Raw genomic sequence first — 16,854 nt, forward strand, 5'->3', positions numbered from 1 at the left:
ATTCCGGTTGGCTACTGAGGGAGTCCTGGATTAGGGGGTGTCCGGATGGCCGGACTATACCTTCAGGCGGACTCCTGGACTGTGAAGATACAAGATTGAAGACTTCGTCCCGTGTCCGGAAGGGACTTTCCTTGGCGTGGAAGGCAAACTTGGCGATACGGATATGAAGATCTCCTACCATTGTAACCGACTTTGTGTAACCCTAACCCTCTCTGGTGTCTATATAAACCGGAGGGTTTTAGTCCATAGGACAACATACACATCAACAATCATACCATAGGCTAGCTTCTAGGGTTTAGCCTCTCCGATCTCATGGTAGATCTACTCTTGTACTACCCATATCATCAATATTAATCAAGCAGGACGTAGAGTTTTACCTCCATCGAGAGGGCCCGAACCTGGGTAAAACTTCGTGTCCCTTGCCTCCTGTTACCATCCGGCCTAGACGCACAGTTCGGGACCCCCTACCCGAGATCCGCCGGGTTTTGACACCGACATTGGTGCTTTCATTGAGAGTTCCTCTGTGTCGTCGCCGTCAGGCTCGATGGCTCCTACGATCATAAATAGCGATGCAGTCCAGGGTGAGACCTTCCTCCCCGGACAGATCTTCGTCTTCGGCGGCTTCGCACTACGGGCCGATTTGCTCGGCCGTCTGGAGCAGATCGAAAGCTACGCCCCTGGCCGTCAGGTCAGATTTGGAAGTTTAAACTACACGGATGACATCCGCGGGGACTTGATCTTCGACGGATTCGATCCACTGCCGAGCGCGCCGCACTGTCACGACGAGCATGATCTAGCTCTGCCGCCGAACAGTGCCCTGGAGGCCGCACCCGCATCAGCTCCGACCCTCAATGCGGAGCCAACTACGCCGATCGAGGATGGGCGGTTGGACGCCACCTCGGGGGCTCCGACCCCAACGGCGATTGAGCCGAACACCAGCCCCATACTCTGCGAGACTCGTGGCTCCAAGGAGCCGGACTCCTCTCCAGACTCCGAACCCTCCGCGCCCTTGCTGATCGAATTTGATTGGGCGCCGATCATGGAGTTCACTGCCGCAGACATCTTTCAGCACTCGCCTTTCGGCGATATCCCGAAGTCACTGAAGTCTCTCTCTTTATCAGGAGAGCCCTGGCAGGACTACGGTCAGCAAGGTTGGGGTACGGACGATGAAGAAATTCAACGCCCACCCACCACCCACTTTGTAGCCACTGTCGACGACTTAACCGACATGCTCGACTTCGACTCCGAAGACATCGACGGTATGAATGCCGATGAAGGAGATGATGAAGAACCAGTGCCTACTAGGCCCCGGAAAGCCACCTCGTCATATGACATATACATGGTGGACACCCCGAAAGAGGGAGATGGCGATGGAACAGCGGAGGATGACCCCTCCAAGAAACGGCCTAAGCGCCGGCGTCAGCGGCGCCGCTCAAAATCCCGCCAAAACAAATACGGTGATTCCAGCACGGGAGATAATAATACTCCGGAAAGCGCCGAAGAAAACCCCCTCCAGCAAGATTTAGCACAGGAGGATGGAGAAACCAGCCCTCATGAGAGAGCGGCAGACAGAGAGGTCGAGGACGATAATTATATGCCTCCCTCTGAAGACGAGGCAAGCCTCGACGACGACGAATTCGTCGTGCCAGAGGATCCCGTCGAGCAAGAGCGTTTTCAACGCAGGCTTATGGCCGCGGCAAGAAGCCTCAAGAAAAAACAGCAACAGCTTAGAGCTGATCAAGATTTGCTAGTCGACAGATGGACTGAAGTCCTTGCGGCCGAAGAGCATAAACTCGAACACCCCTCCAAGAGCTACCCAAAGCGCAAGTTGCTACCCCGATTAGAGGAGGAAGCATTTGATGCGGCCGACCGGCCACTTCGTGGCCGTGACAGAGAGGCCTCTCGGCCCTCCACTCAAGCCGCACCCTGTACCAAGGCACGGGAATATGCGCCGGACTTACAAGACATGTTGGAGGACAAGGCAAGGCAAACAAGATCGATCTACGGATCGCGTGGGTGCCCCACGGCTCGAGACGGTAACCGTCACGCCGGCCACAAATTCGGCAGGGCCGAACACAGTAGACAAGGCTCATTGGAGCTACGTCATGATATAGCCCAGTACAGAGGCGCCGCACACCCACTATGCTTTACAGACGAAATAATGGATCATCAAATCCCCGAGGGTTTCAAACCCGTAAACATCGAATCATATGCACAACAGATCCTGCGGTATGGACCAAGGATTATCTCCTTCATATCCACATGGCCCACGGCGATGATTTCCACGCCATCAAATACCTCCCACTCAAGCTTAAAGGACCAGCTCGGCATTGGCTTAACAGCTTGCCAACAGGATCAATCAGTTGTTGGGAGGACCTGGAAGCCGCATTCCTCGACAATTTCCAAGGCACTTATGTGCGACCCCCAGACGCCGATGACCTAAGTCACGTAATTCAGCAGCCAAAGGAATCGGCCAGGTAATTCTGGACACGGTTCCTAACAAAGAAAAATCAAATAGTTGACTGTCCGGACGCTGAGGCCCTAGCAGCCTTCAAGCACAATATCCGTGAGGAGTGGCTGGCCCGGCACCTTGGACAGGAAAAGCCGAAATCTATGGCAGCACTCATGACACTCATGACCCACTTTTGCGCGGGAGAAGACAGCTGGCTTGCTCGTAGCAACAATATGACCAAGAACCCTGGTAATTCGGACACCAGAGACAGTAGTGGCAGGTCGCGTCGCAACAAGCAGAAGCGCCGCATTAACGGCGACAACGCTGAGGATACGGCAGTTAATGCCGGATTCAGAGGCTCTAAATCCGGTCAGCGGAAAAAGCCATTCAAAAGGAATCCTAGGGGCCCGTCCAGTTTGGACCGAATACTCGACCGCTTGTGCCAGATACATGGTACCCCCGAAGAGCCGGCCAATCACACCAACAGGGATTGTTGGGTGTTCAAGCAGGCCGGCAAGTTAATTGCCAAAAACAAGGACAAGGGGCTGCATAGCGATGACGAGGAGGAGCCCCGGCAGCCGCACACCGGAGGACTGAAGAGGTTTCCCCCGCAAGTGCGGACGGTGAACATGATATACGCAACCCACGTCCCCAAAAGAGAGCGGAAGCGCGCGTTAAGGGACGTATACGCGGTAGAGCCAGTCGCCCCAAAGTTCAACCCATGGTCCTCCCGCCCGATCACCTTTGATCGAAGGGACCATCCCACTAGCATCCGTCATGGAGGATTCTCCGCATTGGTTTTAGACCCAATTATTGACGGATTTCATCTCACTAGAGTCCTTATGGATGGCGGCAGCAGGCTGAACCTGCTTTACCAGGATACAGTGCGGAAAATGGGCATAGATCCCTCGAGGATTAAGCCCACCAAAACGACCTTTAAGGGCGTAATACCAGGTGTAGAGGCCAACTGTACAGGCTCAGTCACACTTGAAGTGGTCTTCGGATCTCCGGATAATTTCCGAAGCGAGGAGCTAATCTTCGACATAGTCCCGTTTCGCAGTGGCTATCACGCACTGCTCGGGCGAACCGCATTCGCTAAGTTCAATGCGGTACCACACTACACATATCTTAAGCTCAAGATGCCATGCCCTCGAGGAGTAATTACGGTCGATGGAAACACTGAACACTCCCTCCGAACGGAGGAGGACACGGCGGCCCTTGCAGCGGAAGTACAAAGAAGCCTCTCCAGGCAGTTCTCCAGTCCGGCCACTAAACGACCGAACACCGTCAAGCGCGCCCGGAGTAACCTACAACAAGACCGCCTAGCACGATCCGAGCAGGCGTAGCAATGCGGCCCCAACTCCAACCCTCGCAAAAAGGCGACGCCAGTACTTCGCGTACATAACTACGCTCTAGAGATACCATGGGTACAGGGGGAGGGGCACCATCACGGCACGCCCAAAACACGGCTTAAACCGTACCAGGGGCTGCCGATTTTTTAATTTTCTCTTACTTTCAGGACTCCACCCTTCGGAAGGCCTGTTCGGCAGTTCAATTGCCGCACAAACGATGCAAGAACCAGGGAAGCAGACAAGCCACGCTGCATTACGGAACTCCCAGGTGGTCTCTATCACGAGCAGTATACCTGCTCCGCATACTATTCCGCGGCTTGCCCCTGGAACGGACATGTTAACTAGTCCAACCTTCCACTTATCGCATTATTTGTATCGTTCTGCTTTGATTGCAGCCCTTTTTAATAAACAATGCATAGCTTTCGTCTATTTTTGCATTACCTTTTTTTCTTTATATATGTTCCTTAACGACATGTTGCACCCGTACACGTTGGTACGGCCAAAATACGCCAGGGGCTTTAGTACCCCTCAATATGGTGTGAGAAGTCTGAACACTTTAACAAGTGCGGCACCCCGAACTTATAGCATTATATGCATCGTCTCCGAATCATGTCTTGTGTCAATAGTTGGGTTTGCCCGGCTCCTATGTTTTGGTGCCTTGCGTTCCGCTATATCGGCTAAGGTAGCACTAGGAGAACCACTGCGATTGTGCCCCAGTTGAGCTGGGTCGAGCACCTCAGTGGAGAAAGCTAAAACTGACTGTCATGATGAAGCGAGAGCTGGTCGCTGATCGAGAGGTTTTTCGAGTCCCTAAAGACTTATGCCGCTTAGGGCGAGGAGCCGGCTCTGTCCGGCCAAGGCGTGGATAGCGCCCCGAACTCGGTCTTCCGAATACCAGGGGCTTCGCCGAAATTTAAAATTATAGAATTCTATGGCTAAGTGAGAGTGTTCACGCATTATAATCCGATTACCTTGTTCGTTGGGCTGAGCGCCTCCCTCGAAGGACCCAAACATGGGGAAAAGAGCACTCAGGTTTTTCCCCGAACACTCCAGCACTAGCGGCATGGGGGCAGAAGCCGACGACTCGCCATCTCTCAGAATTGATAAACAGCCGCACAGAAGGTAATATTTTAAATTCCAATAGAATTGCTTAGCGCATATGAACAAGTTTTCAGCGCACAGGACAAAACGAGCAAGTTTCACTCAAAAATTACATCCCTAGAATATTCATCCGCCATAAGGCAGGCACCCTTCAGAACATCCTTATAGTAATTCTCGGGCTTGCGATGCTCTTTCCCCGGCGGTGGCCCGTCCTTCACAAGATTCTCAGCATCCAGCTTGCCCCAGTGCACCTTAGCACGGGCAAGGGCCCTATGGGCACCTTCAATGCAGACGGAGCACTTGATGACTTCGAGCCTTGGACAGGCCTCCACCAGCCGCTGCACCAGCCCGAAATAGCTCCTAGGCAGAGCCCCTCCAGGCCACAACCGAACAATGAGGCCCCTCATGGCCTGTTCGGCCGCCTTGTGGAGCTCGACCAGTTGCTTCAGCTGGTCGCTCAGGGGCACGGGGCGTCCGGCCTCAGCATACTGAGACCAGAACACCTTCTCTGTCGAGCTGCCCTCCTCGGCTCGATAGAATGCGGCGGCATCGGACACACTCCGGGGAAGATCTGCGAACGCTCCTGGAGAGCTCCGAATTCGGGTAAGTAACAAGTAATTCACGTTTATGTGTTTGCTTTGCATAAAAAATGCCTTACCCGCCGCTATCTTCTTCACCTCATCCAACTCCTGGAGGGTCTTCTGGGATTCGGCCTTGGCAGACTTGGCATTTTCAATAGCCACCGCAAGCTCGGACGCTCGCGTCTTTGAGTCAAACTCCAAACTCTCATGTTTCTCCATGAGAGCCTAGAGCTCTTGCCACACCTTGCCAACCTCGGCCTCATACTTCTCCCGCTCGGTGCGCTCCGAGGCCGCCCTCTTCTCGGCCTCGACCAGCGCTTGCTTAAGGGTCGCCACTTCAGACGTGGCCCCTACAATAGCCACGATAATCCTGTCATTCTTTGCAATTGCACCTTTTTATATATATTTAAAAAAATGTATTTCTTACCTTCATTGTCCTCGAGCTGCTTCTTGGCACGCCCGAGCTCTTGCTCGGACCGCTCGAGGTTCTGCTTCAGCGTGTCCACTTCCGCAGTCAGTGCGGCGGACGCAAGCAGAGAAGCCTGCATATGCATATTGACTCATTTTTGTTAGACTCCTGCGAATTTTATTTGATTCTCTATTCGGCTTTTCTTCCCGAACGCCAAACAGAGCATCAGGGGCTACTGTCTATGCGGTAATATTATTTACACACTCTTTACTTACCTCAAATCCTGTTAAAAGGCTAGTACAAGCTTCAGTCAGTCCGCTCTTGGCGGACTGAACCTTCTGGACCACCGCACTCATAATAGTGCGGTGCTCCTCGTCGATGGAGGCGCCTTGGAGCGCCTCCAACATATTGTCCGGCGCCTCCGGTTGGACGGGGGCCATCGGCACGGTGGACTTACTCCTCTTGGAAGGAGGTCCCCCGTCGGACTCTGGAACCTTTGAGCCCTGGGGGGTTTCATCCCCTTTACTCCTGGAGTCCGGGAGGTCGCCTTGCGGCGCCTCCAGGACCACCTCCTCCCGGCTTGGAACCTGTTGGGACAACACTTCGGTGTCGTCCGTAGGGCGGGGGGAGGAAGCCGTCGGAAGCGAGTTCACATCTGACGAGTCCAGTGAGCCGCTCGACGACGCGTCGAGCCGGTCTTTGGGTGGGCTGCATAAACATATTCGACGTAAGGGAAAGTTGTGCAATAAATGAATACTATGAATTACTCTGGTATCCGGATACTTACGATTTTGCTAGGGGCTTGGCCCTGGGCTGCTACTCCTCACCGCCGTCTTCGGCGTCGGTGGAGTAGTCCGGAGGAAGGGTTTTCCCCTTCTTGGACCCTTCGGTCTCCCCAGAGAGGGTGGCCTTCCTTTTCTTCTCTCCTCCCGCTGGAGGGGGAGAGGTTTCTTCTTCTTCCTCCTCGTCTTCACGGGAGGAATGCTCCTCGGAACCATCAGATGATGGATCCGACACCTCCTGGCGTCGGGCACTCTTTCGAGTCCCCGCGGCCTTTTTTGCGGCCTTCTTCTCCGGCACCACATAGGGTGCCGGAACCAGCAGCTTCGCCAAGCGAGTGTCCGCTGGGCCTTCGGGCAAAGGAGCCGAACAGTTGATCTGTCCGGATGTCACCTGCCAATCCTGTCAAAGGTAAGGGAGCTTAGATCCCGCATGGAGTCAAACTATGAAAAACTGATACCCTGTAAAAGGAAAAAAACAGCTTACCGCGAGAGCGTGACGCTGCGCACTGAATCCGCGATCCTCGGTAGCGGATGCGGGAGCCTCGGCGCCCTTGAAAAGCACCTTCCAGGCATCTTCGTACGTCGTGTCGAAGAGCCTGCTTAGAGTTTGGTGCCGCGTCGGGTCGAACTCCCACAGGTTGAAAGCCCGTTGTTGACACGGGAGGATCAAGCGGATGAGCATAACCTGGACTACGTTGACAAGTTTGAGCTTCTTGTCCACTAGGGTTTGGACGCATGTTTGGAGTCCGGTCAGCTCTCCCTTCTTGCCCCACGACAGGCCCGTCTCCTTCCAGGAGGTGAGCCGCGTAGGGGGTCTGAATCGAAACACAAGGGGTGCGACCCATTCGGCGTCGCGCGGCTCGGTGATGTAAAATCACGCCGATTGCCACCCCTTCAGGGTCTCCACAAACGAGCCCTCGAGCCATAGGAAGTTGGCCATCTTGCCCACCATGGCGCCTCCGCACTCCGCCTGGTTGCCGCGCACCACCTTCGGCTTGACGTTGAAAGTCTTGAGCCATAGGCCGAAATGGGGGCGGATGCGGAGGAAGGCCTCGCACACGACGATAAACGCCGAGATGTTGAGGACGAAGTTCGGGGCCAGATCGTGGAAATCCAGGCCGTAGTAGAACATGAGCCCCCGAACAAATGGGTGGAGAGGGAAGCCCAGTCCGCGGAGGAAATGGGGGAGGAACACCACCCTATCATGGGGCCTAGGGGTGGGGATGAGCTGCCCCTTTTCGGGAAGCCGGTACGCGATTTCGTTAGACATGTATCTGGCCTTCCTCACCTTTTTGATGTGTCCCCCCGTGATGGAGGAGACCATCCACTTGCCTACCGCTCCGGACATGGCTGGAGGAGGTTGAGGTAGGGAGTGCGGCCTTGGGCGCTGGAGCTCGAGTGCGCAAGAATGGATAGGCGAAGGAGGAAGAAGGCGTAGGTGAAAGGGTGGATCCTTATCCCCTTATATGGGTGGACGCAACTACATGTCCCCACCAGCCTGGTAAACTCGCTTATCCCCAAGCGCCGTAATCAATGGCGCAGTTGGGTTACCCACGCCCGTATTGATGAGAATCCCGAAATAAGGGGACACGATCTCTACTTTAACAAGACGTGCCAAGGAAACCGCCTCGCATGACGCGTTGAGGTGGGATAATGAAACGACTCGGATAAAGGCTTGGCCGTGGTGTGTCACGCTACGGAATACGTCAGCAGATTAGATTTGTGTAACTATTATTCTCTCTATGTCAATATGTGGAAACTTATTTTGCAGAGCCGGACACTATCTTTGTGTTCAAAATCTTCTATGAAGTACTTGGAGGGGGAACCCGTCTTGCAATGCCGAAGACAATCTGCGCGCCGGACTCGTCGTCATTGAAGCCTGATTCAGGGGCTACTGAGGGAGTCCTGGATTAGGGGGTGTCCGGATGACCGGACTATACCTTCAGCCGGACTCCTGGAATGTGAAGATACAAGATTGAAGACTACGTCCCGTGTCCGAAAGGGACTTTCCTTGGCGTGGAAGGCAAACTTGACGATACGGATATGAAGATCTCCTACCATTGTAACCGACTTTGTGTAACCCTAACCCTCTCCGGTGTCTATATAAACCGGAGGGTTTTAGTCTGTAGGACAACATACACATCAACAATCATACCATAGGCTAGCTTGTAGGGTTTAGCCTCTCCGATCTCGTGGTAGATCTACTCTTGTACTATCCATATCATCAATATTAATCAAGCAGGACGTATGGTTTTACCTCCATCGAGAGGGCCCGAACCTAGGTAAAACTTCGTGTCCCTTGCCTCCTGTTACCATTCGGTCTAGACGCATAGTTCGGGACCCCCTACTCGAGATCCACCGATTTTGACACTGACAGCTACCATGAAAGATAATGGTTGAAAGAGTCCTTTTCATGAGGCTGAGGAATTCTGCAATTCCAAAGGTATTCCAATGCCTAATATGGACGACGAAATACAGTTCGGGTCGCTCAAGGCTAGAGAGGACTCTCACCAATCTTCATTATTATCGGGTTGGTGATGGTAGTGGTGAGCACTATTTTTGATGTGAAATACAGTTCGGGACCGTAGTGGCGAGCACTATTTTTTCTTACTCATTTAGTCATTTGTGAAGCCAAATAACACATAGCAAAATAAAATGAATAAGCGCCCATGCAAGTTAGGGTCGCAATACTGATCGTTTACAACAACCGAATAAAATGTGTGCTGCCAACAAGCTCTCTGCATATACGAATGACGAACCTGTTGCTACCTACTTCAACAGATCGTGCGATCATATACAGGAGTCCCGGACTCCCTGGAAAATGACTGCTATTGCCGCTCCAAGTCCGTTTCCTGGCCGGAGCGGGAGCCGGAGGCTCGCCCGCCAAACCAGCCCGGCCGCTCCGGCGCGGACGGCTCTAACGACGTCGACGGCGATGGAGACAGCGTTTCATCGTCCATCATCTCGATTGGCACGACGGCCGCTGATGCCGCGGCTCTCTCGCGCTGATCGGCGCCCGCGGCCCGCTCGACCTTCCCACGGCAGACCGGGCACGACGCGTTGGACAGGAGCCACACGTCGACGCACTCCTGATGGAACAGGTGCTTGCAGCTCGGGAGCTGCCTCACCGTCTCCCCCTCGTCGACGACCCTGAGGCACACGGCGCACTCGTCCGGCGCCGACGCCGAGCGGTCCCGCCGGTACGGGAAAGACGGGAAGAGCGCGATGGTGGCGGCGTCGAGGCCGTGCTTGGGCTGCTGGGCCTGGCCCTGCCCTTGCAGGGGCTGTGCGCCGTGGTGCCGCGTCCTGGTGCGGCGAAGGTGGAGGAAGCGCAGGCAGAGGAAGATGACGACGAGGAAGAAGCAGCAGGCGACGGATGCCGCCAACGCGCTGAGCAGCGTGGTTGTGCTGCAGCACGGGGCCACGGCCTCTCCGGGCTCGAACGACGCGATGTATGAGGACATGGTGGAGGAAATGGCTTTGGGAAACGAAGCTACAGCTAGCTATATATATGTAGACAGGTTGGTGATCTCAAAATCTTGGATGGTTCTCTTGCTGGGACAGATCATTTTGGTTTTAGGTATGTATGCCGACTATTTCGGATATATATACTCCAGCAATTTTTGAGATGAAAATTGCATCATGCACGTATGTCTCCTTTAAATAATGCACTGAAATTTATACATATTGCTTATTTATGCTGCTGGCTAATCAATAGATTATGATATGTGATGATGTGGTCATGTGGTCGACAACATGTCAACGTTTTGCCCAGTATATTTCAGTAGATTATGAAATGTTCTTTAGCTGAACTGATTTTAAATATTGTCTACCTTCTTTTTTCTCGAGTTCTAAATAGAATATGTTTTTACTTCCTGAAACATATTAGATGACAATAATTCAATTGGTAACAGAGTTGACCTACTAGACAGAGTAATAGATTTCCAATTGCTTTAAACTAAGCACATCATAGTGTGCAAGAGCCACGAACTTAGCTTTACCACATTTTCAAAATGAAGGTTGAAGGGGCTATATTCTCGTGTTTTCCATTGGAGGTAGAGATGCTTCTTGACTTGAGATATACTATATATCACTTGATATAAACTAATCTCTTCGCAACTAATGATGTGGAATTGCCTGCAGGAATGGTCAAACATGTTTTTATGTCGTTGTTGTGGACTTTTTGATTAGGTGTACGTATACTTCCATGTTCTGAAAAGTATGTTTTCAATATATCTGTAACACTGGGAAATAATCAAAAACGGTCATATCATCAATGAAAATTTTCTAATAAGTTGACATTTACATAGGAAATACATGCAACATATTATTATTTTTCATGAAATGGTCGGTCGGGTCAAGATTTTTCTTGCAATCTAGGTATCTGAACCTTTCTTTGAAACCACAAACTTTTTTGAAATCCGTTAACTTTTTTCATATCCATCAACTTTTTCCAAATCGAAAAGAAAATTCAAACTCCTAAGCTTTTTCCAATTTCCCGGTTTTTTTTAATTCATGAACTTTTCACAAACCTGCGAACATTTTGTCAAATCCGTGAACCTTTTTCGGCCGTGCCCGGGACCACTTGTTCTCCGAAATCATCAATTGAGGGTTACCCCTTGCAAACTTCACTCCCATCTTCTCAGGTGCTGCAAGTGGCACACGGCATATGCACCACTTGTCACAACCCAGGAGTTTCTCTTTTTTCATAGATTTCTTTATTCAAAACAATTTATCGCTTGAATCGTCCGTCTAAATTCCGAACCTTCACCATTGGATTTCTCGCGTCAAGATTTTCATAGACAACATTTTTCACGAAAAATAGGGAAAAAAACAGAGACAAAAAGCATGTTTATCCCTCGCTTTTTTTTCCATTTTGAGAAGTACAGTTGTGCTTCTCGTGAAAGCAAATCTATGCATTCATAGCATAGTTGTGCTTCTCGCGAAAATAATTCCGTGCCTCCACGAGAAGCAAATTTGTCCTTCCATGGTTTTTTTTCGAGAAGCACAACTATGCTACTTGCATAAGCAAATGTGTGATTCTTCTCAAAGCACTTCTTTTTTTCCTGTGGTGCTTCTCGCGGAAGCAAATTTGTGCCTTCACGAGGAGCAAATCTATGCTTCTCGTGGAAGCATAGTTTTTTTTTCTTTCTAAGAAATCATGGAAGCAAATAAGTGCCTCCACGAGATGCATACTTGTGCTTCTCCTGGAAGCATAATTATTTTTCTTTCACATGAAAGAAAATATGTGCCTCCACAAGAAGCAAATATGTGCTTCTCGCGGAAGCAACAAAAATAACCACAACAAAAACTCATGGAATATTTTTTGGCGCGCAATGTTTTTCCAAAGCTCAGGGGAAATCTGGCGAAAACCAAAAAACTGGAAAAACCAAAAAAACACATCTAAAACGAATCACGTAAACAAAAAATAAAAAAATCATGGGCATGCTCTAAGGGCAACAAAAGCGATTCCTGGAGGTCTCCCCATTTAGGCCCTCTTTGATTCGCAGGATTTTCAAATCGTAGGAATAGGAAAAGTATAGGGTTGGAGTGGCATGCACACATGAATCCTACATGATTAGCATGGACTGTTTGATGGCACAGGAAAAGTAAAGGAATTATAAAAGGAGGTTGGAGTGGATATTAGATTTCCTATGAAATGTAGTACAAAAGATTTCATAGGAAAAATTCCTATGGGATCCAATCCTATGAATCAAAGGACCAACATAGGAAAAATTCTTAAGGATTTCAATCCTCCAAAAATCCTATAGAATTCCTTTGAATCAAAGGAGCCCTTAGTTGCGCTCTATGCGGCACACAACAAGCAAACACGCACCCCCACCCCCTGCGTGCGCTTTCGGCCAGCCCAAGTGCAGGGCGAGCACGCCCCTTTTTTCATTTCTTTTTGTAACTTAAAAAATATTCATGACTTCAAGCAAAGTTAGGGATTTCAAAAAGTTTCAGTATTCAAAAAATGTTAAGGAATATGAAAAAAGTTATCGATTTCAAATTGTTTTTCAAAATTTGAAATGTTCACAAATTGGAAAAATATTCCTGGATTTCAAAAATTGTTCTAGAATATAAATAAGAAAAATTGTTCTCAAATTTAAAAAAATCACAAACTTGAAAGTTATCCTGAATTTCCAAGAATGTTCATGATTTAAAAAATTGATAGAAATTTAAAAATAATTTCATGAATTTGGAAAATAAATGTTCAGAATACAAAAATATTTACGGATTTCAAACAAATATTCAAAAATTTCAAAAAAATTCTTGGATTTCAGAACTGTTTAGAAAATTAAAAATATATTCTCAGATTTCAAATAAATTCATAAACTTAAAATGTTCATTATTTAAAAAAATATTCTCATATTTCCACTATTGTTCATGAATTTTCTAAATTTCAAATTTTGTTCACAATTTGAAAATATTCCAGGTTTCAAAATATGTTTTTAGTTTGAAATAAAAGAATAAAAAATAGGAAGAAGTAGAAGGAAAAACATTATAAGAAAAAATGAAATTTAAAAATAAGGAAAAATGAAAATGAAAATACAGAGAAAAGAAAGAAAAACAGAAGAAAAAAATGGTCTAGGAAGGTTCTAAAAAGGAGCCCCTAGCTGGGTCGCCAAACTGACGAAGCGGCATCCCTGGTAATACGCGAGAAATAGGATTCCCGTGCGCCGGGTTACCAGAGTGGTGCTCATGCGCTCCTCCCATGTGTCGGCCCACCAAGAAATCAAGAGCTACTTCTCCATTCGCCCAATTTCAGGTTTTGTTCTGTTTGTCGGCCGTTGAGTGGTTCACCAATCGACCAATGTCCGCTAACCGGTTAACTTTTGAAAAAAAAACTTCAATCTGGAAATAGTTCCTGTTTTGTAAAAAGAAAAAAGGTACATACATTTGAAAAAATATTCTTGAATTTGAAAAATAAATCATGAATTTAGTTTCTTACTAAATTTGGAAATAATATGAAAATTGAAAAAAACGCAAATTTTAAAATTGCTCATGAAATTTTAAAAATTATGAATTTGAAAACTGTTCATAAACTTGAGAAAAGTTCATGAATTTGACAGGGGTTATCTATTCTAAGAATTGCATTTAAAAAACAAAAAAGTAAATAAAACAATAAAAATAAAAATAAATAAAATAAAATAGAACAAAACCACTGCCAAGAAAAACAAGAAACGAAAAGGAAAAAAACTGACAAAGGTTTCAGAAGCTTCCATGAACCGAGACGAGCTTCCCGCTACGTGCCTTACATGGGACAACCATTCTCAAGGTTGCTGCACATACCGTTAACCCTTTAAGTGATGCCTGAAGCGCCAAATGGGAATCGGGCAACACCCGAACGATGCCCTCATCAGTGATGTCTACTACACAACCTTCTTTTTGTAGACGTTGTTGGGCCTCCAAGTGCAGAGATTTGTAGGACAGTAGTAAATTTCCCTCAAGTGAATGACCTAAGGTTTATCAATCCGTAGGAGGCGTAGGATGAATATGGTCTCTCTCAAGCAACCCTGCAACCAAATAACAAAGAGTCTCTTGTGTCCCCAACACACCCAATACAACGGTAAATTGTATAGGTGCACTACTTCGGCGAAGAGATGGTGATACAAGTGGTATATGGATGGTAGATAAAGTTTTGTAATCTGAAAATATAAAAACAGCAAGGTAACTAATGATAAAAGTGAGCGTAAACGGTATTGCAATGCTAGGAAACAAGGCATAGGGTTCATACTTTCACTAGTGCAAATCCTCTCAACAATAATAACATAATTGGATCATATAACTATCCCTCAACATGCAACAAAGAGTCACTCCAAAGCCACTAATAGCGGAGAACAAATGAAGAGATTATGGTAGGGTACGAAACCACCTCAAAGTTATTCTTTCCAATCAATCCGTTTGGCTATTCCTATAAGTGTTACAAACAACCCTAGAGTTCGTACTATAATAACACCTTAAGACACAAATCAACCAAAACCCTAATGTCACCTAGATACTCCAATGTCACCTCAAGTATCCGTGGGTATGATTATACGATATGCATCACACAATCTCAGATTCATCTATTCAACCAACACATAGAACCTCAAAGAGTGCCCCAAAGTTTCTACCGGGGAACCTTGGCGGAATCAATCTAGGGCTCTGGCGGAGCTGTTCTGCCGGGGAAACTTCCCTCCCGAAGGGGGAAATCATCGCCATCGTCATCACCAACGCTCCTCTCATCGGGAGAGGGCAATCTCCATCAACATCTTCATCGGCACCATCTCATCTCAAAACCCTAGTTCATCTCTTGTATCCAATTCTTGTCTCCAAGTACGGGATTGGTGCTAGTAGGTTGCTAGTAGTGTTAATTACTCCTTGTAGTTGATGCTAGTTGGTTTAATTGGTGGAAGATCATATGTTCATATCCTATATGCATATTAATACCCCTCTGATTATGAACATTTTTATGCTTTGTGAGTAGTTACTTTTGTTCCTAAGGACATGGGAGAAGTCTTGCTATTAGTAGTCATGTGAATTTGGTATTCGTTCGATATTTTGATGAGATGTATGGTGTCTCTCCTCTAGTGGTGTTATGTGAACATCGACTACATGACACTTCACCATTATTTGGGCCTAGGGGAAGGCATTGGGAAGTAATAAGTAGATGATGGGTTGCTAGAGTGACAGAAGTTTAAACCCTAGTTTATGCGTTTCTTCGTAAGGGGCTGATTTGGATCCATATGTTTCATGCTATGGTTAGGTTTACCTTAATACTTTTGTTGTATTTGCGGATGCTTGCAATAGAGGTTAATCATAAGTGGGATGTTCGGGGTATCTTCACCCCGACCAGTAGAGCAAAGAATTGCTCCTCAACCTACTGAACCTACTGAAAATGAATATGAAAATGAAAATGCTTGCTTTGAAGTTCCTTCGGGTATGATAGAAAAACTGCTAGCTAATCCTTTTTTAGGAGATGGAACAAAACATCCTGATGAACATTTGATATATGTGGATCAAGTTTGTGGATTATTTAAGCTTGCAGGTGTACCCGGAGATGTTGTTAAGAAGAAGGTCTTTCCCTTATATTTGAGGGGAGATGCATCGACATGGTATAGGCTATGTGATGATATGAGGTCTTGGAATTACAAACGATTGAAATTGGAATTTCATCAGAAGTTTTATCCTATGCATCTTGTTCATCGTGATCGCAATATTATATATATAATTTTTGGCCTCGCGAAGGAGAAAGCATCGCTCAAGCTTGGGGGATGCTTAAATCAATGTTATATCCATGCCCCAATCATGAGCTCTCAAGAGAAATGATTATTCAAAAAATTTATGCTCGGCTTTCTGGTAACAATCGCACCATGCTTGATACTTCTTGTGCTGGCTCTTTTATGATGAAGACTATTGAATTCAAATGGGATTTATTGGAAAGAATTAAACGCAACTCTGAAGATTGGGACCTCGACAATGGTAAGGAGTCAGGTATGACACCTAGTTTTGATTGTGTTAAATTTTTTATGGATACCGATATTTTTTGTAAATTTAGCACTAAATATGGATTTGACTCTGAGATAGTAGCTTTTTTCTGTGAATCTTTCGCTACTTATGTTGATCTCCCCAAGGAGAAGTGGTTTAAATATCATCCTCCCATAGAAGTAAAAGTAGCTGCACCTATTAAAGTTGAAGAAAATACTATTACTTATAATGATCCTATTATTCCTACTTCTTATGTTGAGAAACCACCTTTCCCTGTTAGGATAAAGGATCATGCTAAAGCTTCAACTGTGGTTCGTAAAAGCAATATTAAAACATATACACCTCCTGAGCAAGTTAAAGTTGAACCTAATATTGCTATAGTTAAAGATCTCTTGTCTGATAATATTGATGGGCATGTTATTTATTTTTGTAATGAAACTGCTAGAATTGCTAAACCCTGTGGTAAAGATAAACCTAGAGCTGTAGTAGGCATGCCTGTTATTTCTGTTAAAATAGAAGATCATTGTTATCATGTCTTATGTGATATGGGTGCTAGTGCTAGTGCAATACCTTATTCCTTATACAAAGAAGTTATGCATGATATTGCATCTGCTGAGATGGAAGATATTGATGCCACAATTAAACTTGCCAATAGAGATACTATTTCACCAATGGGAATTGTTAGAGATGTTGAAGTCTTGTGTGG

General features: G+C 47.1%; 1 protein-coding gene across 1 annotated transcript; it reads right to left on the reverse strand.

Moving 5' to 3' along the window:
• Positions 1-9,283: 9,283 nt before the first annotated feature.
• Positions 9,284-10,199, reverse strand: LOC125548146 (E3 ubiquitin-protein ligase ATL41-like). Its single transcript, XM_048711823.1, has one exon. It carries the CDS (start codon positions 10,139-10,141, stop codon positions 9,506-9,508), a length of 636 nt encoding a protein of 211 aa, XP_048567780.1. The 5' UTR covers positions 10,142-10,199; the 3' UTR covers positions 9,284-9,505.
• Positions 10,200-16,854: the final 6,655 nt, after the last annotated feature.

Source organism: Triticum urartu, chromosome 3 (assembly GCF_003073215.2).
Source record: "Triticum urartu cultivar G1812 chromosome 3, Tu2.1, whole genome shotgun sequence".
NCBI classification, from domain to species: domain Eukaryota; kingdom Viridiplantae; phylum Streptophyta; class Magnoliopsida; order Poales; family Poaceae; genus Triticum; species Triticum urartu.